This window comes from Taudactylus pleione, unplaced genomic scaffold (assembly GCF_031769625.1).
Source record: "Taudactylus pleione unplaced genomic scaffold, aTauple2 ptg000012l, whole genome shotgun sequence".
NCBI classification, from domain to species: domain Eukaryota; kingdom Metazoa; phylum Chordata; class Amphibia; order Anura; family Myobatrachidae; genus Taudactylus; species Taudactylus pleione.
Window position 1 is genome coordinate 5,890,062 of NW_028284415.1, and position 25,898 is coordinate 5,915,959.

Genomic DNA, 25,898 nt, shown 5'->3' on the forward strand with positions numbered 1-25,898 from the left:
AGGTGCAACTAAGAGAAAGTGCTGGGTCTGTATCCCTGAACAGTTACACTCTGGACTGGTGCTCAGATAAATAATTTAGTTTGTCTTTTAAAATGTCTTCCTGGCAAATAGTATCCTAATGCAAGAGCAAATTCAATAACTATTCCTTAATGATGTTACATATAACTATGAAAACCCACAAGGAACAGTTCCAGGAGAGGGTAAGTACCATTACCATGTCCTTTATGTCACATGACAAGTGTTTACCTGTTGATGTCATTCCGAGTTCTCTCATCAGAATTTATAATTTCCACAGTAGTGTAGCTCAGAGCCTGGACATAGATAGAGAGCAAATTGTAAGTGTATAATATGCACACACTCAGCTATACTATAAGGCTGGGTGCAGAATAGAACGATGTGTTCCCGGCAGATTCACAGGCCGACATATAGCACCATATGTACACACTGGGCTTGATTCAGACCCGGTCGCAAGCGGGTCGATGGTGGCCCAGTGCACATGACTGAGCCGGCTCCGTCGTGCGCATGCGCGAGACCCGGAAAGCGACGGGCAAACCGTCGCTCCGGGTCTCGTACCAAAGGGGGCGTGCTGTCGATGTTGAGTGACAGCACGCCCCCTTTGGTGGACGGGCCGGGGGAGTGGCTGCCCAAACGGAGGCATTCCCATGTGAACGCCTCCGTTTGGGGGCGGCCCCACTGACATCACGAGTGATGTCAGTGAGAGAGATTTCGGCTCTGTGAGAGCTGAAATCTCTCTGGGGCTTGCGGCAACGAGACCCTACCACAAGGGTCACGTCGCAAGCCCGATGGTCGCGATGGTCTTGACCATCGCGACCATCTTCCTGGCCACTCGCTATAGCTGTGGGTGGTCACCCACAGCTATGCGAACGGCCGGGAGGCCGCTCTAAAAACAAGAAGGCCGGCCCTGATTCAAAGTGAGCGCTCTGTCAGAGTGTCCGGCTCTGAATCAGGGCCACTGTACGATGCAGTGAAACGACGGTGCGATGTACAATGACATGCTGCATTTAGCAGCATAACATCATACACAATATCTTCCGATTGACCGTGTTGCACAGCCAACCAGAAGACATCGCGGGAGTGGGCAATTGTGGGTACACACTGTGCGATGCACAAAATAAGTGTTCCAATTTGCCTGAAAACAACATATCATGCCGATATCGCCCAAGTGCGGACCCAGCCTAAGACAACTAAATATAGAATACAATTTCACGAATACTTTATACGTGATGGGCTACGGTTTTCTGTACTTAAAAAATATCTGTGGTGTACTTTACTGGCAGGACGTCTACAGTTCATACCAGTGACGTGCGGTGAGGTAAATTGCTGGGGAGGCACTGGCTAGTATCAGAGTCAGATTTACAGATACATACTGTATATGAACCAGAGGTTCATGTGGGCATTATACAAAGGTGCAGCAGTATATAGTGCTGGAAATTTGGTGTGTTTTGATCAGGGATGTGCGGAAAAAGTAGACATGGGAGGCAGTGCCTCACCTGCCATACACTTTTTACTGCACAGTTTTGACTATAAAAATGATTAGAATAACACAAAGAAGATATTTAATAATTTCTTTACATTTTTCTGATAATTTTTATAGTCAAAACTCTGGAGTATATCCAAGTATGACAGGAAACGCTTTGCTTCACCTGACCGCACATTATGGTTCTTTGCTTCACCTGACCGCACATTATGGTTCATTATTGCTCTTACAAGCAGGGCCCTCTACCCTCTTGTGCTTCTCCCTACTTTAGTTTCATCTACTTCTTACTCCCCACTAGGGCACCTAACACTTGGTTGCTTATGCTCTGTTGCTTATCTGGGTGTTATGGTCACTAATGTAGCAATATATATTATCCATGTCCTGGTCCTGTAGTATATTCTGTAAGTCGCTTGTCTACAACTTGTTTATGTACTTTGTAAGGCACTGCGGAACATTTGTGGCGCCATATAAATAAATGATAATAATAATGCAGAAAAATGCTATCCTGTAATCATCTCAAATCTATTCTAACTTAACTTTTTCATAGAAGTATGTACCTGTTAATAACAACTCTCTTCTATAATAAAACATTTGTGGGGTTTAGTGATCACTTAATACTTTAAAATAAGAATATGCATCTTACCGCATGTAACAAATAAGCTAATTTCTCCTGGAACAGATTCACCACTCTGTGGATTGGTAACACCGAGTCTTCAAACCAACTGCTCAGATAAGGTCTGATGTCAGACTCCAGGTTACTCATCTATATGGAGAATAAATATTCAAATGTGAATTGCACCGGACTCAGGGCCTGATTCAGAGCCGCTCGTAAGCGGCCGCTCGTTCGCTCCGAGCGATGTTCGCACAACTGCGCATGCGTATGGGTTGTAATACGCATGCGTGAACCAGTCATTGCGGTCGGAAATTGTGTGCTCGCAAAATAGCGAATGCCTGCTAATTTGAGTGACAGGATGAGGCGTTTGTGGTGGTAACAGGGGAAGGTGCTTGAAAACGGGGAGTGGTGATCCGAACGCAGGTGTGCCAAAAGGTCAAAACGGGCGTTTTAAGGGTGTGCATAATTAACAAAGCAGCGTCATCGACCACGTCACTTGGTTGTTTCTTAGCCTGAACTGTTTGCATGATTGCCGTAGGAAAATCCAACCACAAGCACTGCGAGCAGTTCAGATGCCTTTCGATGTACTCGATTAATCAAATAGCGGAGATGACGTAGGATGCGAGCGGCCAGGGGGCGTCTTTACAAAATAGCGAGCGCATATTTCGTTCGCTCGCTCTGACATAGAGGCGTCAACAGACCGCAAAGAGCGAGCGCTCAATTTAAATAGCCGGCCCCTTTTTCTGAACGAGCGAGCGCAAATAGCGTCCGGCTCTGAATCAGGCCCTCAGAGCTGGCTGAAATAAGGAAAAATAATCGGAAGCAGGTGATACATATAATTCTAGTTCAGTGCTCCCCCCTCCGTATTTGAGGTTATGACGTGCCTGGGAAACAGCAGAAGAGTAGGAAGGTGGCTGCAGCTTTCCTTGCAGCAAGGTAGAACAGAGTGGTGGGTTGCTGTCGGGGATGTGACAATTCCGCATCGTCAGCCTTGCTCCCTGTGTGGCAGCAGCGGGCACAAACCCCTTGTTACAGCCCTGACAAAGTTGGCTGAGATGGCCAATAATAATCAGGGGATGTAGTTAAGTGACCGGCGGACGCAAGGCTAGGGATGTATGATAGGCGTCGAGATGCTGACGCCCATCATAATCCCGACGCCGGAATACAGAACGACACGGGCCCGAATGAGGTAAGTCCGGGACGCGCGTCTTCTTAGCCACGCGGCAGGGGGGAGGGTGAGGTTAAGGGGGGGACTTAGGGTTAGGCACCCACCCGGGAGGATTAGGTAGGCTAGGGGAAAGGGGGCTAGGGTTAGGCACCCCCGGGGGGAGGTTAGGGTTAGGCACCCCTAAGGGAGGGTTAGTGGGGGAGAGGGAAGGGTTAGCTGTACTTACCTCCGCTGTCTGCATTTCATCGATTCGGGCTCACGTTGTCCGGATTTGAACCGGCGGCTAAACAGCTGCCGGCATTACAATCCCATTCCAATAATCAGATGTGAATAGAACATGTAGCTCTATAAAAGTAGCTGGCTAAAATATAGAATCATAGCTGGGGACATTACATATAACCCTTAAACCATAGTTGGCTGAGATGGGACAATATAATCAGATGTGAACGGTACATGTAACTAGAAATGGAGCTGGATGAGATGGGGAATAATAATCAGATGTGAATGTTGCATGCAACTCCATAACTGGAACAAGCTGGAATAGGAAATAAATAAATGTGGACATTATATGTAACTCTACAACTGGAGTTCTCGGATATAGCGAATAAGAAATGTGGACATTACAGGGTGAAATTCCTAAGCAGTGGGTTTGAAATCCCAGAGGGACACAGACCATAAGTGCTGACATGCACTGACCAATCAGAGCCCTCCTATTAATTTCAAAAGGCAGTGTCTGCTAGTAACCTGTCATTTGCAACGGGCTCATTATGGGACACGTAGTGCGTCATGTTACATGTTCTGTAGTCAGGTTTGAGGATGCCTACTATGGACCTTAAACATTAATTATTTGACATTTGGATGTATGTGAACTATATTTATTGTAATATTTTATTTACAGGTGCACTACAGGGGCCTGTTTTCCAGGGCATGCTGACACTTGTGGTACTTTAAGAGCCAGCATGCCCTGGCAACCGTTAATACTGGGAATAACATGGCTAGCTGGGACCTGTAGTGCACCAGTAAGAATATTAGGATATGTGAGAAATAACCCTGGGAATGGAAGGGATACTTTTTTTGCATGGCCAACCTTCCGACGGATTTCAGCTGACTGGCCTAGGGCTGGTTGGCACTATGGCAGAGGTCCCCACGCTGGGTCTTCCTTTACTTTAGAGCCACCAGACCTGGCTTGTAAAGCCTTTTGACGATAATGGGAATTTCAAGGGGGATCTACTCTCTGTGTCCGCACAATTTTTACAATAACATCTTAGGCTTAAAAGCTTTGGGCTGGTTAACAATTTGGGATGCAGGCACATGTTTTTTTTCTAAATTTATTTTGTATATTTATGCTTTAAAAAAAAAAAAAAAAAAAAAAAAAAAAAAAGAGGCCTGCACAGGTGCTAGGGACCTGTGCAGCACTTGTAAAACGCGGCAGCATAGGGAAGTAGAAACAGACAGTTCTGTTTAGAAGGTCCAAACGATCTTTAGGACATACTGTATTTTAGGCTTAGAATGTTTGCTGAATTTCCCAATACATTTAACACTAAAACCGGAACTGGCTGATTTGGGGAACAATATTCAGATACAGATATTATACGTAACACTGGAAAAGGAGCTACTGGAGAATAGATTTTGACACTCCAGCACCATTATCTTACCTGAGGCTTCAGTTTGGTCTTCAGGCCTTTTACATGTTGGTCCAGCTCCATTCTGAAGGTAAAGTCTTAAGGAAGCAAAGAGAGGAAATGCAGGGGAAGTGTTTCATGGAAACAGCACCACCATTGGATGTACTGTACATAGCAGTTTTGTAGTGGTACAGGGGTAGTTAGAAAACAATTGAAAATCAATACACTGATTAAGTGGATACTACTACGATTGAATGCTAGACATATAGCAGTAAGGACAATAGGTCTCGGTAGGGGTAAAACATGTAAAGGAATCGGTGGATCTTTAGAATACCCCTGAAACTCTTGATAAATTTAAAGGATAAAGATCCATGGGTCATTCCAAATGAGTGCTGCCAGCATATAATATGTCCCAGAATGGAACGATTATTGGAGGGGACCGCCATATATGGTGCAGGGTTCCCATGATGCCACAGTTGCGCTAACATATGGGATCTGCACTAGGATACATCCTATGCAGCTTCTATGATGTATAATACATCTGAAATTAATCTTACAGAAAGTCCCCATGATTCTAGCAGATATAGAACTTTTTGCAATTCCCTCTGTCACGTTATCCCATGCCTCCTTATCAGGGAGTGGGGCGAGGTCCCTATCCTCTTCCTGCTTGTGGTGACTTTGGGTAGGCTAAAAGTGATTCTAGGAGAAGGTCACACCCTTGCATAGAGTGTTGTCCTGATGTAGAGTCTCAGAGATGGTCAGGTTATGCAGAGTTTGAGAATGAAGAGAAAGAAAGTGTCCAATTTGTGTGAACTCAGTATTATACATTTTTGTTGATGAATAAAACATAAGTCATCTACTATCATCATGTCAAAATATTAAAAAAAGATTCAACCTTCTCTCTTAATTATGCAGCCACTAGTAACACTTTCACTGTAATATAAGCAAGATACCTTATTCTCCAAGGCATAGAAGTATATATTCTAAAAGTAAGTAGATTGTGGCTTGGACATAGATGTTGTAGGACCTGTAACGGAGAAGGTTTGGTTTAGACTGTGATTTAGACCTGGAACACTGGCTTGCTCACCACTAATTCATGCTCATGTTGCGGGCAGCACAGATGCTGTAATGGTTAGCATTACTGCCTCACAGCACTGAGGCCATGGGTTCAATTCCCATTACGGCCCTAACTGTGTGGAGTTTGTATATTCTCCCTGTGCTTGCGTGGGTTTTCTCCCACACTCCAAAAATATACTGGTAAGTTAATTGACTCCCAACAAAAATGAACCCTAGTGTGTATGTGTGTGTGCGTACATGAGGTAGGGAATATAGATTGTAAGTTCTACTGGGGCACTGACTGATGTGAATGGCCAAGTAAAGCGCTGGTAATAAATAAAATATTGTTCCCTTCACTGATCAGTGATCGATGTCAGCAAAGCAGAGGCAGAAGGTGAAGGGTAAAACTGAATTGAAAAACGGTGCCACAGAGGGAGAAAGTATAGCATGTCAACCCCTGAACACCAGCTCAGCTCCTATTTAAGGAAGAGTTCCAGATCAGCCAGAATGCCCTATCTGATCAGATGTCTGCTGACAATTACATACTGGGTATATATCAATCAATAAATAATGTGCAGGAGATCAAATATGACAAATCTCCTCAGGCCCATTTTGCAAATGCTGAGTGACTGCAATGCAGAAATTGAAAAGTAATTTAAATCCATCAGAGTACAAAGTATCTCAGATGCCAGTAGATATTGCACAAATGGTAACTGGACACAAAATGCCAATGACTTAAAAAAAAACTAAAAAACCAAACAACCTGAAGTGCCACAATGTGCGATTCAAAAGCTTCGCTGAGAATGCAGGGGGCAAAGAAAGAAAAAGCGATCCTGCACCAGACTAGGCAATTTCAAGAATGTGATATTGTAGGTATACCAGTGATGTGCATATGATATTAGTGTTAATCACGGTGATCACTAGGTTAGTGGTGCTCTCCAGGGTTTTATAATAACTGAAATAACAGGGTTTTGTGTTTTGTTTTTTTGGAAGGGAGCAAAAGCAGAATTAAAAAACTCTTACTGTGGGCACACTTATGTAATAATTGTAATTTTGAAATATAACTTTTATTAGGTATCTAATAAAATAAAGAACAAAGTCCTTGGTCATTGGTAAAGGGACAAGAGATCCCTCCCAAAACTATGACCTACAGGGTCTCCTCCAACAAAAATATATGAAATAACTGACAGATAAAGGTGTATTTGAGCTACCAAATGGTGTCTATTATAAAATAGTTATGTCTCTGGATAGGCTTCTATATAATATAGCAGTGTCAATATGGACAAAACTATGTTTTCATCTTAACACTGTTAATAATTTGTAAAATATAGTAAGAAATCACATGCACTGGAAGCACGTGTACAAATATAACATTGTCCTAGTGACATGTAGTAAAATCCACAAAATTCGACACCATATGGAACAATGGGATGTAGTTAAGTGACCGGCGGCTGCAAGGCTGCTGGTCACAATCCCGACGCCGGAATGGCGGCTAGGGATTTAAGACAGGAGTCAAGATACCGGTCATAATCCCGACGCCAGAATACAGAACGACGCAGGCCCGAACGAGGTAAGTATGGGCGCCCCCGGGAGGGTTAGGTTTAGGGTGCGGGGAGGGGGGATTAGGTATAGGCACTACTGGGGGGAGGTTAGGGTTAGGCACCCCTAAAGGAGGGTTAGGGGGTGGGGAGAGGGAGTGTTAGCTGTACTTACCTCCACTGTCGGGATTTCCTCCCTTCGGCCAGCCGCTGTCGGGATTTGAACCTATCCCATTCCTGGAACAATAGCATGTACATATGTTTAATTTACACTAAGATGTATATCCAGAATCTTATGACAATTTTCCACACTTCCAGGGTAAATTACTCTTCTGAAATATTAATCAATTATAACAAATCTTCCAAGTGTACATATGACACGAGGAAGATTCATTCAGTGCAAAATCAAAATAAATACTGTAGGTAGCAGAATCACAATATGAGGTAAATTCAAAAATATTTTTCCTTGCAGTATGAAATTTATACAGACGTATAAAGTTATGCATTACTGATAGCATTGGACTGATTCCTGTAGCTGTGCGGTGGATGCGTTAAGATCTAGCTCCTCCTCCGCCATAAAAGGTCCTGAACTGGCTGCTCAAATCCAACAACCTCAAGTACACACGCACACTCTGCCGATGGAGAAAGTCACACTTATCGCTCACCCCATTCAAGCCCCCCATCCACCAGAAGGTCCATACTCACAACATGAAGTCCGGAAGACAGTGACCGAAAACGCATGCAGGAACTGGCCAGTATTTTGCACGGCCCCAAGGCGTAGCCACCCTTTCCAGGAGCCTTGCTCTCAAGCCCACTGGCAGCATGGATCTGGCTCCTCAATGGCACCTGCACTTTGCACCAGCTCCTGGCAGCATTGAGAAAGTGATTACATCGTCTGCCAAAGGAGTCCAATTGCTAGAATATATATGTAATAAATACACACATATTCAGAACAACCATAACATTAAACATAATATGGTGTAGGTCCCACTCATGCCGCCAAAACAGCTCTGACCCATCGAGGAATGGACTCTAGAATACATCTGAAGGTGTCCTGTGGTATCTGGCACCAATATATTAGAAGTAGATCCTTTAGATCCTGTAAGTTGCGAGGTGGGGCATCCATGACTTGGACTTATTTTTCCAGAACATCCTACAGATGCTCGATCAGATTGAGATCTGGGGAATTTGGAAGCCAAGTCAACCCCTTGAACTCTTTGTCATGTTCCCCAAACCATTCTTGAACACTTTTTGCAGTGTGGCAGGGTACGTTATCCTGCTGAAAGAGGCCACTGCCATCAGGGAATACAGTTGCCATGAAGAGATGTACTTGGGCTGCAACAAAGTTTAGGTAGGTGTTATGTGTCAAAGTAACATCAACATGAATGCAAGGGAACAAGGTTTCCCAGCAGAATATTGCCCAGAGCTTTACCAGATTTCCTTCTTCCAATAGTGCATCCTGGTGCCATCTCTTCCCAGGTAAACGATGCACATGCACCCGGACGTCCACATAATTTAAAAGAAAACGTGATTCATCAGACCTGGCCACCTTCTTCCATTGCTCCATGGTTGATGTCCGTTGTAAGCGCTTTCGACAATGGACAGTCTGGTCGGTATGGCACTCTGACCGGTCTACAGCATGACACTCTGTCCAGTCTGCAGCTACACTTCTCCATACGCAGCAAGCAGAGATACACTGTATGTTCTGACACTTTTCTATCATAGCCAGCATTAACTTTTTCAGCAATTTGTGCTACAGTAACTTTTCTGTGGAATTGGATCAAACGAGCTAGCCTTCTCTCCCTATGCGCAGCAATGAGCCCTGGGAGTACAGTACCTTGTCGCCGGTTGTCCTACCTTGGACCACTTTTGGTAGGTACGAACTATTGCATATTGGGAGCATCCCACAAGACCTGCCGTTTTGGAGACGCACTGACCAAGTCGTCCAGCCATCACAATTTGGCCCTTGTCAAAGTCGCTCAGATCCTTATGTTTGCCCCTTTTTCCTGCTTCCGACATATCAACTTTAAGAACTGAGTGTTCACTTGCCGCCTAATGTATCCCACCCAGGGACGTATAAACATGCAAGGAGGCCCGTGTGCAGCGCCACCCACCCCCTTCTCAATCACACATCTTACATTGTGGCATGTGCGGGCGGCCAGCGGACCCTCCTCTTCCATGGCGCCATCTTCCCAGTGATATTCGGGAAGATGGCATATGCGCACAAAAGAGCAAAGGCTCTGGCACAGTGACAGAGTCTTTGCTTTCAATGTGCGTCTCCATCTAACCGAAGATTTTACTGGAGAGATGGAGCCACTGAAGAGGAGGGACCTGCTTGCCAGCACAAGGCAAGTATAATCTGGGTGCAGGGTGTGCAGTGTAGGGCCCGTGTGCATTGCACACCCTGCACCCATTATAAATACGCCTTATGATACCACCCCTTGACAGGTACCATTGTAATTACATAATAATCAATATTCTTCACTTCATCTGCCAGAGGTTTTAATGTTATGGCTTATCGGGATAGATAGATAGAGATAATTTTTTTCCCACATATTTTGAACAATCTTTATCCTTTAAGACAGATGATGAGATAATTATTGCACCCCGTATACCACAATCAAAGGATATAGATCCAGTCCTTTCTCCGAACCCCCAAGAAAGCATACGATATACTCCACGGTAGGGAGTTCAGCTTCTGAGTTACTTGCTTGATACAGCTTGTCCTGTTCTATCAGGCAATAGTAGCAGCCCAGCGTGTATTCTAGGTAACTGTAAATAGACAGATGTGACACAGACAACAGAGATTGGAATTTCTCGTGAAACTTAATCTGCACCTGTCTCAGCCTGCTATTTCTGGGTGATCGAATCCAGTCCTATTGGTGGGATATTAACTTTTTTTTTTCTTATTGGTGGTGGCGATTTGAGATACATTAAAAGTATATTATACACACACATATTTTATATATATATATATATGGTAAGCCCCTCCCAAATCTATCTCTCCCTTCACATTTTAAATCTGTCCCACCTGAAGCAAAACATGGTTTTACAAGGTGCAAACTTACTTCCTTTTTTCTTGCTTTGCTCCCAACTCAGAATCAGCTCCACTGTGCGGAGGACATTAATACACCTAAAACTAATGTTCTCACAAAACTTTATTCTCTTCAGCAGAATGAACAGACCAAAAGCTCTACTAATATACACAGGCAGAGACACATTTCTGCATACTGGATTCTGGGTCTGATTCTGACCCGCTTGCGAGCGCTGAGCGCTTGCAAGTGGGCCGATGGTGTCCTAGTGCACATGTGCACGACGTCGCTATGGGTCTCGCACCAAAGGGGGCGTGCTGTCGATGTTGATTGACAGCACGCCCCCTTTGGTGGGCATGCCGGGGTGTTGCTGCCCAGACGGAGGCGTTCCCATGGGTACGCCTATCGTCTGGGGCCGGCCCCACTGACATCACTAGTGATGTCAGTGGGAGTGCTTTTGGCTCTGATAGAGCCAAAAGCACTCCTGGGCTTGCGGCAGCGAGACCCTACTGCAGGGTCTCGTCACAAGCCCAATGGTCGCGATGGTCTTGACCATCGCGACCATCTTTTTGGCAGCTCGCATAAGCTGTGGGTGGTCACCCACAGCTATGCGAGCAGCCAGGAGCGCGCTCCAATAAGAGGTAGGAGGGCCCTGATTCAGAGCGAGCGCTCTTATCAGAGCGTCCGGCTCTGAATCAGGCCCTCTGTTCTTACTCTTCATTCTATGGGCCTGATGTAGAGACGGACATAATGCCAATATTTAAGCAGAACAAGTGATTGTTTGCTAATGCGCGCAGCAATTGTTTTGCGACTATAGAGGGACCATTTATAAAGTAAGTGACAGGCAGTCAGTGTTTGGAGGTGGTAAATGGGGGGTGGTTAGAAGAATCTGCGCGTGCGAAATGACCCGTTTCGGAAACTAAGCGTGCGCAGGACCATTCTGCGCATGTGCAGAACAGGTCCTGCGTGATCGCAGGCCGGGCCCCGTATGCCTGTGCCCGATTGACAAGCAGAGGCGTTTATGTGGCGGTGCAAGGGCGGCCTGCGTTTCCGGAAACTTGTGCGTCGCTTCCATTTTCCGGGAGCGGCAAGGCTGCAACCTGCGTCCATGGACACAGATTTCTGGTCTCGCAAGCCTGCCAGACTGCGTAGCTGAAGTTTACTCAGCTGGCCGGCGCCATCCAACATCGCAACCGGTGGTCGCAATGGTGATCCCAGTTTGCATTTTTGCAAGGACAGAATTGCAAAGGTGCTTGTGTGCAACATTGCAATTCCATCCGCTGCTGAATCAGGCCAATAGATTGTAAGCACCACTAGGGCAGGGACTGATGTGTATGGCTGAATTTTTTCTGTGAAGTGCTGCTGGAATGTGTGTGCATTATGTAAATAACTGGTAATAAATGCAGTAATTCAAATTTGCAAATTGGTTCTGGACATTCTATCAGTACACTGGTAACCTCTCAAAAAAACAGTTGATTATTTTATTAGTTATACAGGATAATAACAACATTATTTCTGCTCTTTCATGTAGTGTGACAATGAAGACTACACAAACTCTAACACAAAATCTCATTCATGCAATCACTAACAAGACTTCTCAATCGCTGTGCCTTACCTGAGTTCCACTGATGCCAAATTACCCATCCCCTCAAACATGGCTCCCCGGGATAAACGCTTTGCAATAAAGTTCTTGAGCTCTGGCTCTGCTTCAGCTGGCAGGTTTGTGTCCACCAAAGACAGGCTTTAAACAAAAAAAAAAAAAGAGACTTATGTTTCTTACCTGTTAAGTCTCTTTCTTCAATTCCCTGGGGACACAGGGTACAGCCTGGAGAGGAGAATCTGGGCACCAAATAGTTAAACGCTGTCGAAGCCGGATAATTGGCTGAGACAAGATCAGTTTAAAATTGAATCGCGGCGACGCCATCTTGCGACTGGCCGCAAGACGCCATCTTGGAAATTAAATTGCAAGAAGCCATTTTGCGAATGGCCGCCCAAGCGCCATTTTAGATAAACTCACAATTAAGCACATATAGCGAGATTACTATTAGCACCATGCGATTGCATCTTTCATAATTTCTCATACACACAGTAATACGCACAATTGCGCTGTTAACTAGTCGCATATTAGCGAATGCATAAGATCCTATATGAAAACACTGTTTAGTAGCTAAATGCGCACGCATCTGTCCCCAGTTAACTAGCGTCTTTATATCAAACCCTGTATACTCACACATTACATATTCACATACAAGGTTCCATAAGCTTTAAAGGTATAAGATTTAAGTTTGTTCACTTAGTAAATGCTGTGAAATAAAGATTATTTGGTAACTAAGGTTTTATACATGCTAAATAAGCCATGTTTGGTTTTGTACTGATGCGTACTCTTTCAACAGAATTCTGGTATTATCGGTGTGGAGATCGCATCATGCATTCTCGACTTATGGACCGCAGAGACTCCAAGCAACAAAATGTATATGATATGAATAACTGTTAGGATGTTGCATGTGGCGGGAATCCAGAGACCCTCAGTTGTTGGAGGCTGGGTTGTGTCTATTTGAATCAGCCTGTTAAATGCCCTGTAACAGATGTATCCCCCTTGGGAACCAATAGCATCAGCAACAAACTTCTCTATTGTGTTGTCTATTCCTGGGGGGTATAAATATGTGTGCTCAAACGCTGGGTTGTTAGTCTTCGTGCTGAATGCTGATAGACGAGGGGTTTCTTGTTGATGCCTAACATCTGGTCCGGAAGCGCTGCGTATGTATACTGTATTTGGGTCTGTATAATTCCTTTGCGCCGAACTGTACTTTTACTTGAATAATACTTATGCTTTGGAGCCACAGATTCCAGGTCTTAAGTCTTTATTTACTGTATGACTGCGTACGCAAATTAGCGTCATCCTTAGAAGGTATAGGCAGGATATTAGAAGGTATAGGCAGGATATTAGAAGGTGTGTATAGAGGTTCTGATCCAGTATCGTTAGTTGGGGGCTCGTAGTGAAGTCACTTCCCTACTCACACGGTACATACGGCTATCGATATCTCAGCAAAAGGGTGGAGTGGCCACATGCAGGGTTTACCTGCAACTGCTTTGTGCTGAAAGATCGCTATCCATTTCCATGTGAGCCAAGGAAGCTGACTAGAATCCAGGGACAAGAGAGGAAAAAGTTTATTTTCCTTTGTTGATAGAACCTAACGTTTAGAGGGGTGCCGCAGTATTGAGTACGCGGCTGATTTGCAGTTTTGCGCACAGTAAAGACACACTTTTGTGTACGCAGCTAAAGGTTGTCATATGGTTGTGTGGTAGTCGCATTATTGTGTATGCGACTGGTCGCACAATAGCGCATACGTACTTCCGGTCGTGCTGCCACGTGTTTAAATAAAGCCGTTGTGGTTTACATTTTTCAATTATTACCAATATCTGGGTTAACGTGTATTTTTCTGCGCAGGAAAAAGTGTGTAACAGTGAGTGTTTGTTGGTAGGGGTAACTTGTTCCCTACAGTTAGAGGTACCGTATGACCTTTAAGGGCTAAGTGCTAGTCGCTCGGTAAGCAGCTTTACCGTTCTATACACAGTAGCAGGTGTACATGTTGTCTTTGTTGTAGAGAGGTGCATGGAAGTAGCCGACATTCAAACTTCCATAGGTGTGGAAGTTGCCTTACTAAATCTTATCCGGGTGTGGCAGTTGCCTTTTTCAAATCTTATCCAGGTGTGTGGGCGCCGCCGACTTAAATCGTCCACAGGTAAGTGAAAGTATCTTGATTGTCTTTCACCAGGTTAAATCTTTATTGAAAAGCGTAGGATTTTGTCTCAGAATGGGAGCCGCACAAACAGTAGAGATGTTAGACAATGATGTGCTGCTAATGGAGGCGCCGATTGAATCGGCTCGTCGTATTATGCATACTAAGTACGGTACTTATGCGATAAGGTATTGTGATGTATGGTTTAAAATGACGATGAAGAGTGTTAGACCGTTTCCCAGAATTGGTAGTTTTGATAAAAATGTATTAGATAATGTCCGGGATCATATCAGTCTGAAACGCTCCCGAGAAAAAAAGGTTAAATATTATGAATGTTTAAAACTGTGGCAGCATGAAGGGGATGCGTGGCTTAAAAATGTGCAAGCGTCGCAAACTAGCGTCGCGAGCACATTGCCAGAGAATACATCTGTGACGCTAAATTGCAATACGGGCGCGCACGTGTGGCAAAGTAGCGTTGTGGAGAGTATTGCCAGCAGTTCACGCTCACCTCCCCTACCTTATGTGGATGGAGGTGCAAGTACAGATACCAAAAATACCCATAAAAATGTAACAAGCAATTTGTACCCTCTCTTAAGCAACCATAAGGAAAATGTTTATGATGTGGATGAATGTCTGCCATTTCCCATGCTGTGCAAATGATAAATGCTGCATCACCACAATCACAAGTGGTGCCGCCATCTCCATCGGTAACAGCAAGGGAAGTGTTAACACCCTCTGCACCCGTAGAGGAAGTTGTTCATACCATACGTAGCAGCAGCAGATTAAACCCCCAGCCAGGTAACCAGGTCAAAAAGTAGCAGCGCTACCGGTCTGCATCCCATTCGGACAATAAACCGTTCCAAATGGAAATGCAGATGCGAACGGTGTAGTGCCCATGAGGGAAGTAGTAATGCATTGTCCCTGGACAAGAGCAGAACTAAATTCCATCATAAATGATTTCCCTGATCCCAAAAAGGAACTAGCCAAATGTCAAAGATTTTTGAGAAATTTGGGTAGTTCACATGAGCCCACCAATAAAGATTGGCGTGTGGTGTTAAGGGCCTGTCTACCCCGCAATACCGACGTGACAAAATTTATCACGGATTGTGTATTGGATGGTGACGTTCCCTTAACAGACCAAGTAAACCAAGGTAACATTTCCCGCATTGTAACTCAATTGGAATAAAATTTTCACCAATAAGCAAAAAGAGAGTGAAACTGCAGAAGATTATTGCGATCGGGCTCTGCAGGCTATCACCCAGTACACTGGGATAGAAGATATTAAAGATAGCACTCACCACAGGGGAATGATAGTCATGGTACTAATGGACGGTCTGAAAGAGAATTTAAAGACTCGGGTTCAGACCTCACAGCCTAGCTGGCGGGGACTCACAATAGATACCCTCATAGAATCCGCCAACGAACATGATAAAAACATCTTAAAGAAGAGAGAAGCCCAGAGCGAAAAACTAATGGCTGTCAGTATCCAAGCTCTGGAGGGAATGACGGTAACATCACAGCCAACAGACACACTTGCACCTGCACACACACTTACATCTGAACAAGTATATGCCCTCACTAACCCCACGCAACAACAAACACAGCTCTATCCCACTAACCCGATACAACCACAGGTCCCATACTACTCACAAACTTCATATCCCCCACAATACCCTTACCCTCCCTATCCTTACCCATATCCACCACCTTTACCCTCTGCTCAAACCTCACAACAACACATGCCTTCACCCGATCCACGAACATGTTTTAATTGTAAACAAACAGGACACTTAAGTAGAAACTATACAGTAAAAAGAGTAGGAACCACAAATCAGGGAAGACCTGGATATCCCCATAAGGGATATGCACAGAGACCAGCAAATGTCCAGCAGGCACCAGCTCCAATTGTGGCAGTAAATCCTTTATTGGAGAATGGTAGCCAACACTAGGGGTCAGGTCATACCTGTAGTCTACAGATAGTCAGGTTAACGGGAAGTACTAGGGAAGAACCGGTCATGATGGTTGATGTAGCTGGTACTGAATATCCTTTTCTTGTAGCCACAGTGGCGACCAGGTCAGTGATAAAATCTCCCGTTAATTTACAGGTGACCAACGAGACAGTACCAACAATGGGTGTAACAGGTAAAGTGGAACATTATCCTTTAACAAAGTCCACAGAGGTTACTATTGGGCCGTTGCATACCAGGCATTCTTTCCTTCTGGCTGATGCGGCTCCTGCTAACCTGCTGGGCAGAGACTTGTTATGTAAGATGGGATGTGTTATATATTGCACCCCTGATGGTGTATTTTTAGATACCCCAGAGAGAGTTGCACACGAGGTGCGGGATATATTGGACACTCCCCAAAGGATAATGTATCACTCTACAAGTTTAAATGAAAATCCATCTCAGGTAGATGAAATGTTGTCCCAAATTCCAGATTCCCTTTGGACTAAGGATGGACAGGACACTGGATTAATGGCAAACGTAAGCCCTGTAATGGTAAATTTAAAAAAGCGGTAGGCAAGCTCCAAAAATTCCCCAGTACTCACTAAAACAGGAGGTAGAATTAGGGGTTTTTCCAATAATTGAGCGATTATTGCAACAGGGAATTTTAGTTCGTACAGCTAGTGTAGCCAACAGTCCCATCTTTCCAGTGAAGAAGAGTGGTGGGAGGGGTTATAGGCTGGTACAAGATCTTAGAGGTGTTAATAAGGTAGTAGAAAGCCAATTCCCTGTAGTGCCAAATCCAGCTGTCATCCTGATGCAGATCCCACCAAATGCAACCCATTTCACTGTCATTGACCTCTGTTCTGCTTTCTTCTCTGTGCCTCTCCACCCTGACTGTCAGTACCTATTCGCATTTATATACAGAGGTGTACAATATACATGGACACTGTTACCCCAAGGTTTCATAGACAGCCCCAGTATCTTTTCCCAGGCATTACACGACTGTTTACAATCCTTTCAACTTGCAAATGGATCTGTTCTAATTCAATATGTGGACGATTTATTGCAATGTTCTGACTTGTTTATGTCATGTTTGAATGATTCTAAACTTTTGTTACTTCATCTCTCGCATACAGGACACAAGGTGGCTAAGGACAAACTACAGTCGTGCCAATCCAGAGTAAAATATTTGGGACACTGCCTAACCCAGGGGTTACAACATCTAACAAATGATAGAATCCAGGCCATACAAAACATGACACTGCCGCAGAATCAACAGCAAATTCGTACCTTCTTGGGAATATGTGGATATTGTAGAATGTGGATCCCAGGTTTTTCTATTTTGGCCTTGCCTTTACAGGAATTAGTCTCTTCCTCAAAGCCCGATCATGTCATACACACAGAGGAATCAGAGCAGGCTTTCCTTAAACTTAAGGATAGTCTGACAAAAGCTCCTGCATTGGGAATACCGGATTATGAAAAACCTTTTGATTTATATTGTACGGAAGCCGATAGTTGTGCTGCAGGTGTCCTTACACAAAAACATGGTGATGCCAGTAGGCCCGTAGCATACTACAGTGCCCAATTGGACACTGTAGCAAGATCACTCCCCACTTGTTTGAGAAGTGTAGCAGCTACCGCTCTATTGGTGAGTAAAAGTGAGGACGTAGTACTGAATCATGATATGATTGTCTACACTCCCCATGCTGTATCCGCTCTGTTGAACTCAGCTCAAACCAGACACGTCTCTTCAGCTAGGTTTACCAAATGGGACCTAGCTCTAATCGCACCCGCAAACATCACTGTTAAACGTTGCAGCACGCTGAATCCAGCAACGTATTTACCATATGTACAACATGATGTACAAAGGGTGGAAGGAGAGGAGTTGCTGGCGGGAGGTGAGTTCAGCAGCACGATTGTATGACATATCTGAAACAGACCTTTACTGCTAGACCTGACATAAATGACACACCTTTGGAGAATGTGGATGTGACTTTTTATACGGATGGGAGTTGTCATAGACAAACAGACACAGGTGAATTATGTACAGGTTTATACTGTTGTAAATGACACAGACATCATAGAAGCTAAGCCTCTTGGTCCTCCTCACTCAGCCCAGGTTAGTAGCACTAACTAGAGCGTGTGAACTAGCAGCAGGCAAATCTGCTAACATTTACACTGACTCGAGGTACGCGTTCAGGGTGGTGCACGATTTCGGGGCTCTATGGCGTCTGAGAAATTTAATGACAGCAGCAGGAACACCAGTTGCACATTCCCGACACATAAAACATCTTTTAGAAGCAATCCAACTGCCCAAAGCGGTGGCAGTAATTAAATGTAAAGCCCATACATGTGAGGATGATCCGGTGTCATTGGGCAACAACAGAGCCAATGAAGCTGCAATGACGCTCCTCTCCGCCCTCTTCGCTCAACTAATGCACGCCGCCTTTCATGCCAGCTGATTACTTCCTCCCACTCCCGCCTCCAAGATTTTGCCCGCACTGCTCCCCACCTCTGGAACTCTCTCCCACTCCGCATCAGACTCTCCACCTGTTTGCAATCCTTCAAACGGGCTCTCAAGACCCACTACTTCATCAAAGCCTTCCAGCTATCATTCTAACTCCTTGCTACATGCTCATTCGTCCCCATCTACCCCATCTGTGTCAACCCAGTTTGTCTTCCCCCACCTTTTTAGAATGTAAGCTCTCACGAGCAGGGCCATCTACCCTCTTGTGCTTCTCCTTACTATAGTGTCATTTACTTCTTACTCACCACTAGGGCACCTAACACTTGGTTGCTTATGCTCTGTTGCTTATCTGGGTGATATGGTCACTAATGTAGCAATATATATTATCCATGTCCTGTATTGTATTGTTCTGTAAGTCACTTGTATACAATTTGTTTTTGTACATTGTAAGGCACTGCGGAACACTTGTGGCGCCATATAAATAAATGCTAATAATAATAATAAAATGGGCAGCAGGGTTAAAAATGTTTTCTCCAACTGAACAAATTATATCTTTCCAAACAATTGATATGCTGAAATTAATTGAGATGCAAAATTTGTGTTCAATTCAGGAAAGATCCATTTGGAAGTCCATGGGATGTGGGCAAGAGTCCTCCGGGCTCTGGAGGGACGGACAAGGTAAGCCAGTAGCCCCCAAGGCATATTACCCCAGCCTGGCTTAGGCAGCTCACGGTCTGACTCATCTGGAAAAACAAGGTATGTGTAGGTTGGTGAGAGCATACTGGTGTGCACCAGGTTTCTCTTCACAAGCAGAAAAGATAGCAATGTCCTGTCTGACCTGCTTGAGGAAGAACATAGGGAAAGCGATCCCTACCGAACCGTCCCACATTCCACCGACTAATGGACCTTTCCAGGTGATACAAATTGATTTCATCCAATTACCACCCTGCAGGAAGCTTAAGTATGTATTAGTGTGCACAGATGTATTTTCTAATTGGGTTGAGGCCTACCCAGCGGCCACTAATACTTCTGCGTTTACTGCCAAGAAAATAGCTCAGGAATTTGTATGCAGGTACGGTATCCCTAAAATCATTGAGAGTGACAGGGGTACTCATTTCACAGGTGGTTTTTCAAAATATGTGTAAGCTGATGGGTATTAATAGCCGACTTCACACCCCCTACCGACCGCAAGCCAGTGCCAAGGTAGAGAGGATGAACGTAACTATTAAAAATAAGTTAAGTAAAATCATGGCAGAGACTGGACTAGGATGGCCAGAAGCGTTACCTTTGGTTCTACATAGCATAAGGACCACTCCTAGACCCCCTCTAAATCTGTCCCCATTTGAAATACTGTTCGGTAGACAACCCATTTGATTATAAGTCCACAGGAAGACCTGCAGGGTAACAACGAGGTAACTGTAAAGTATCTTTTATCAATGAGTAAGCAGTTAAAACAACAGCAGCAGAAACTGAAATTGTTGTCTAATGATATGCCTGAAACTAACTGTCATGATGTTGAACCAGGAGAATATGTTGTGATCAGAAATTTCTTGCGTTCAGGTTGTTTGACTGATCGGTGGGAAGGTCCGTACCAGGTGTTGCTGACAAGTACTACATCTTTGAAGGTGGCCGAGAAAGATACCTGGGTCCATTTCACTCACTGCAAAAAGGTCAATCAACCGTTGGAGAAACAAGTTGGAGACAAGGCTGATAGTGTGGACCTGTCGCTCGCGAGCTTGTTCCGGGAGGATTTAAAAGGTTGTAGCGAGATACCTGAACTAAAAGAAACTTGCAGGTCTTGTTGAGACAATGGACGGGCCTGCTGTGTTCATTTTCATATTCTCTTTTAGAGTGTTCACCATCTTGGTCGGTTCGGGAATATCCAGTTTCTGTGATGGGAGACCGATCGAGGAAATGGGAGCTGATGGCTGATGGAGTGGAGTCAGGAGGAGTGCAATGCCAATCAGGGGAATGTCTGACCAATCTTAGTACTGTTATTGTTAAGAGAGCCATCATTCCGGATACTCGGGGAAGGTGTGGAGGTTTATCGTCTGAAGATTCCTGCATTTGTGAGCTTTGTGGGTCCCTAGTTGATGAGAACTGTATCCAACGGTGCCAACCTAAATATAACCCGTACTGGGGTGGGTATCCTTTAGAGGATTATCATAGTATGGTAGGCAAAGTATTAAATCAAACTGATTGCTGGGTGTGTTCACATGTGCCACAGGGACAGCATAACGTAGGGTTGGTGCCATTTCCACTGAATATCACGGACATTTTAGAATTAAGGAAAGGGAAAACATTTAATGGAAAATTCCTCTCATCCAAACCACCTCATTTCAAACTCTATCAATTCCAAGTAGATAGATCACTTTTGTGTTTAAACATAACCAACCCCAATAAACCCGGGAGTTGGGAAGTGACGGGGAATAATCAGACGATGACCTTCTCACAAAGAGCTGATAATGAGTCCATAAACCATGATCTGTTACGCTCAATTAAATCTGGTGGGAAACATTTTAGGTATCGGTATACATTGAGTTCCACCAAAGAAATTATTGGTAAGGTGCCAAATGGTTATTGTGCTAAAATAATATAGCCAGAAACTTGCATGTACCAGATGGAAGACCCAGAAATAGGATTGTTTGCAAGGGAAATGTGCTTAATGATAATGATGCATACCATTCCTTATGTTCTCCCTGATAATGTATATTTCACATGTGGAAGAAAAGCGTATAAGTGGCTCTCCCCGGGTTCCGAAGGTTTGTGTTACCTGGGAAGAGTAGTCCCAGAAGTTATGACCCTCACACATGTTGAAATGCTCGGTATACATAAAAACACACCATCACCATATCTTCACACACAATATGAACACAGAGGCAAAAGAAATATGATACCTGGTGACGTGCATAAAGCCACTCAGCTAATCAGTGAGACAACTGGCTTTCAAGTTTTAGTCGTACTGGATCCCACCAGGATTGCTCGGGGTACATTAAATTTTAGGTATATTCAGGAACTTGCTAAATTGATAGATAATATCACCGAGATGTACGATGACACATTCAGGTATACAGGGAGAGAATTGCAAGCGTACAAGAAAGAACTGGTGCAACACAGGCTAGTGTTGAATTATTTAACTGCTGTTACTGGAGGGTATTGCGTAACGTTAGCCACCTAGTTCGGAGTAAAATGTTGCACCTACGTCACCAATGATACCAGCGACCCCCAAGGAGGTGATAGACCGAAAGATGGATGAAATTCTGCAGCTAAAATGGGAATTTCGTAAGACCCATAACGCTTCAGTGGCTGAAGTAGGGGAAAAGATAGAAGGATGGGTTTCATGGCTGAACCCAGTAAAATGGTTCTCAGGTCTAGGGGAATGGGTCCATGAAGTGATCGCCAACATAGGCAAATTCTTGATCCTTATACTAATTGTCATCATAATAATTGGCATATGCGTCCGGTCTATTCCTATTGTGTTGAAGTGTGGAAAATGTAAAAATAAAGTAAGATGTAAGAACGAAGCTATGATGGTGGTCAGTAATGACAATACGAATACCGAGGTAAATATAGAACTGCATTACAACCCTGAACTAGGAAATACCATCATTTAATGTATTATATTTAGACATGCATAGAATGTATTATTGAAATGTTATTTTTAAAACACCTTAGATAATGTAAAGTCTAAATTCCCCTTCAAGACTGCTTTTATAAGACTGGTGCATTCCCACACCTTTCACATGATCTTCCAAGATCCGCGATGTGCGTATAATAGTAGTTTTATGTTCCCACCCAGAGACACATTACTGATGGATTAAGAACCACCTTGTGCCATCCCACAATAACACTAAATAATATGTAAATGTAAGCCTAAATTAAATTCAAAGAGTAGATTGTGATAGCATGTTGTTCGCTATCAAAGGGTGGACTGTCGAAGCTGGATAATTGGCTGAGACAAGATCAGTTTAAAATTGAATCGCGGCGACGCCATCTTGCGACGGGCTGCAAGATGCCATTTTGGAAATGAAATTGCAAGACGCCATTTTGCTAATGGCCGCCCAAGCGCCATTTTAGATAAACACACAATTAAGTACATATGGCGAGATTACTATTAGCACCATGCGATTGCATCTTTCATAATTTCTCATATACACAGTAATACGCACACAATTGCGCTGTTAACTAGTCGCATATTAGCGAATGCATAAGATCCTATATGAAAACACAGTTTAGTAGCTAAATGCACACGAATCTGTCCCCAGTTAACTAGCGTCTTTATATCAAACCCTGTATACTCTCACATTACATATTCACATACAAGGTTCCATAAGCTTTAAGGTATAAGATTTAAGTTTGTTCACTTAGTATAAATGCTGTGAAATAAAGATTATTTGGTAACTAAGGTTTTATACATGCTAAGTAAGCAGTGTTTGGTTTCGTACTGATGCGTACTCTTTCAACAGAATTCCGGTATTATCGGTGTGGAGATCGCATCATGCATTCTCGACTTATGGACCGCAGAGACTCCAAGCAACAAAATGTATATGATATGAATAACTGTTAGGATGTTGCATGTGGCGGGAATCCAGAGACCCTCAGTTGTTGGAGGCTGGGTTGTGTCTATTTGAATCAGCCTGTTAAATGCTCTGTAACAGATGTATCCCCCTTGGGAACCAATAGCATCAGCAACAAACTTCTCTATTGTGTTGTCTATTCCTGGGGGGGTATAAATATGTGTGCTCCAACACTGGGTTTTAGTCTTCGTGCTTAATGCTGATAGAAGAGGGGTTTCTTGCTGATGCCTAACATCTAGTCCGGAAGCGCTGCGTATGTATACTGTACTTGGGTCTGTATAATTCCTTTGCGCCGAATTGTGTCTGGATCAATAGCGTGTAACTGACTGTATTTTTACTTGAATAATACTTGTGCTTTGGAACCACAGATTACAGGTCTTAAGTCTTTATTTACTGTATGACTGCGTACGCAAATTAGCGTCATCCTTAGAAGGTATAGGCAGGATATTAGAAGGTATAGGTAGGATATTAGAAGGTATAGACAGGTGTGTATAGAGGTTCTGATCCAGTATCGTTAACGCAAATACCCACAAGCCCAGGTTCCCTCTCCTCAATACCCCGCCCCCAGCCATCAGTTTAGCTTGCAAGCCCACGGCAGAAGCGAGGCAGAGGAGAAAGAGAAGGAAGTCCGGCACACACGCAGGACCATACAAACAATGGAGAGTACAGCTAGACAGGTCACCAAGGAAACACACCCCAGCAGCTAGGTGTGTCAGGATGGGCGCCATGTGCCCCCTATGGAGTCGAAGAAAGAGACTTAACAGGTAAGCAACATAAGTCTCCTTTTCTTCTTCCTCCACTAGGGAGCACGGGAATAACACTGGGAAGTCCCAAAGCTTGTTCTCCTATGGGAGGGGACACTCCTGAGCTGCAGTAAGCTGCAGTGAGCAAAGAACGTCCAAAGGCATTGTCTGAAGACACAAATGTGTCAAAGGCATAAAATTGAATGAAGGTATGAGCAGATGACCATGTGGCAGCCTTACAGAGCTGCTCCGCCGAAGTCCCACAGCACGCTGCTCAAGAAGTCACCACTGACCCGGTGGAATGGGCAGTTACCATGGCAGGGGCAGGAAGGTTCGTCAAGGTGTAAGCATGGCGGATAGTGATACGGAGCCAGCAGGCCAAGGTTTGTTTCGTAGCCGGCCAGACCCTCTTGTGAACACCATACAGAATGAACGTAAAGCCGGAGAGCCCGCACAATGTCCAAGGAGGCTGCGGGCTGAGAAGAATCTGAAACCTGGAAAGAGGGAACCACAATTTCCTGATTGATATGAAAGTGCAACACCACCTTGGGAAGATAACCCAGGCGAGTCAGCAGCACAGCCCTATCCGGAAAACCAGGAACAGGAAGCGACACGATAGGGTGCTCAAGTCCGACACCCTCCAGGCCGACGTGATGGCCAGAAGAAAAACGGTTTTCCACGTAAGCCAACGCAGTTCAACTGTCGGTAATAGCTCATAGGGAGCCAACTGGAGAGCCCGGAAAACCAAGGACAGGTCCCAGGGAGCCACCGGAGACAAAAATGGTGGTTGAACACGGAGGACTGAAAGAAAGCCGGCACATCAGGCAACATCCCTATCTGCCGCTGGAAAAGAACCGACAAGGCGGAAACCTCGACCTTCAAGGAAGAGAGCCGGAGGCCCAAATCCAGGCCTGTCCGTGGAAAATCAAGCACACGGGAGAGTCGAAAAGACCTGGGGTTAAGAGTCCTAGGGGTATATTTACTAAAGTGAGAGTTTTTGGAAGTGAGTTGCCCATAGCAACAAATTAGAGTCTACTTAACATTTAACTAGCACCTTCCAGAAGATAATAGCTAGAATCTGATTTGTTGCTATGGGCAACATCTCCACTTCTAAAAACTCTCACTTTAGTAAATATACCTCTTAGTATCACACCAAGCAAAATAAGTATGGCAAACCCGGTGAAGAAGGCTTCCTAGCATTCAGCATGGTTCGAATTACCCTTCTGGAGAACCCCTTCGCCCTTCAGACGGATTTCTCAAGAGCCACCCTATCACAGCACCGTGCACCAACCTGCACTCAGATACGCCAACCTGATGCAGGTGGGCGGTTGTGACATGGGTTTTACTCGAGCTGCCAACACGAAGAGTATTAAGAATAATGCTCTTGCGATCGTCAGACACTTAAATCCTACTTAATAATTCACAATTATTACACAGATGTAGCATGGGCCTTTCCAGGCACGTGACTTCATTAGAGCACAGAGGTAACGATGATACATTTATAGGATTTTTTGAGAAAATATCTGCAGGGTTAAGTTACAAGGAAAAACAGGTAAATAAACAAGACATACATATAAATGCACAGATTAATGTCAAATAAAAGAAAAGGATAAAAAGTCAGAACCCTAAATTGTCTTACTCTGAGGTTTTAGGCGAACAGCGTGGAGGGAGACCACATGAAACACAAGATGGGAGCACTCCGAGCACAAAGCTACTCCCTTGTAGAGTGAACACAGAGTAGTGTGGGTTGCTGATCCTTATAGTTCCACAACTACCTTCTTCTCCCCCAGCAGCCCACACCCTCTCCGGGTTCAAAAGGACTGGCCTTTTGTTCTCCCAAGATCTGTATAAATGTAAATTAGAACGGCTACAGGAACCTAAGCCTCATATCTCCA

General features: G+C 44.3%; 1 protein-coding gene across 1 annotated transcript in view; it reads right to left on the minus strand.

Moving 5' to 3' along the window:
• Nucleotides 1-25,898, minus strand: part of CUNH17orf75 (chromosome unknown C17orf75 homolog) — a 57,522-nt gene that overhangs the window by 19,324 nt on the left and 12,300 nt on the right. The window contains exons 3-7 of the mRNA XM_088468574.1: nt 12,143-12,268; nt 10,127-10,267; nt 4,935-4,992; nt 2,142-2,261; nt 247-311 (exon numbers count right to left, since the gene is read on the minus strand). Of these exons, the coding sequence (XP_088324700.1) occupies nt 247-311; nt 2,142-2,261; nt 4,935-4,992; nt 10,127-10,267; nt 12,143-12,268 (510 nt within the window). The remainder of the gene's footprint in view (nt 1-246; nt 312-2,141; nt 2,262-4,934; nt 4,993-10,126; nt 10,268-12,142; nt 12,269-25,898) is intronic.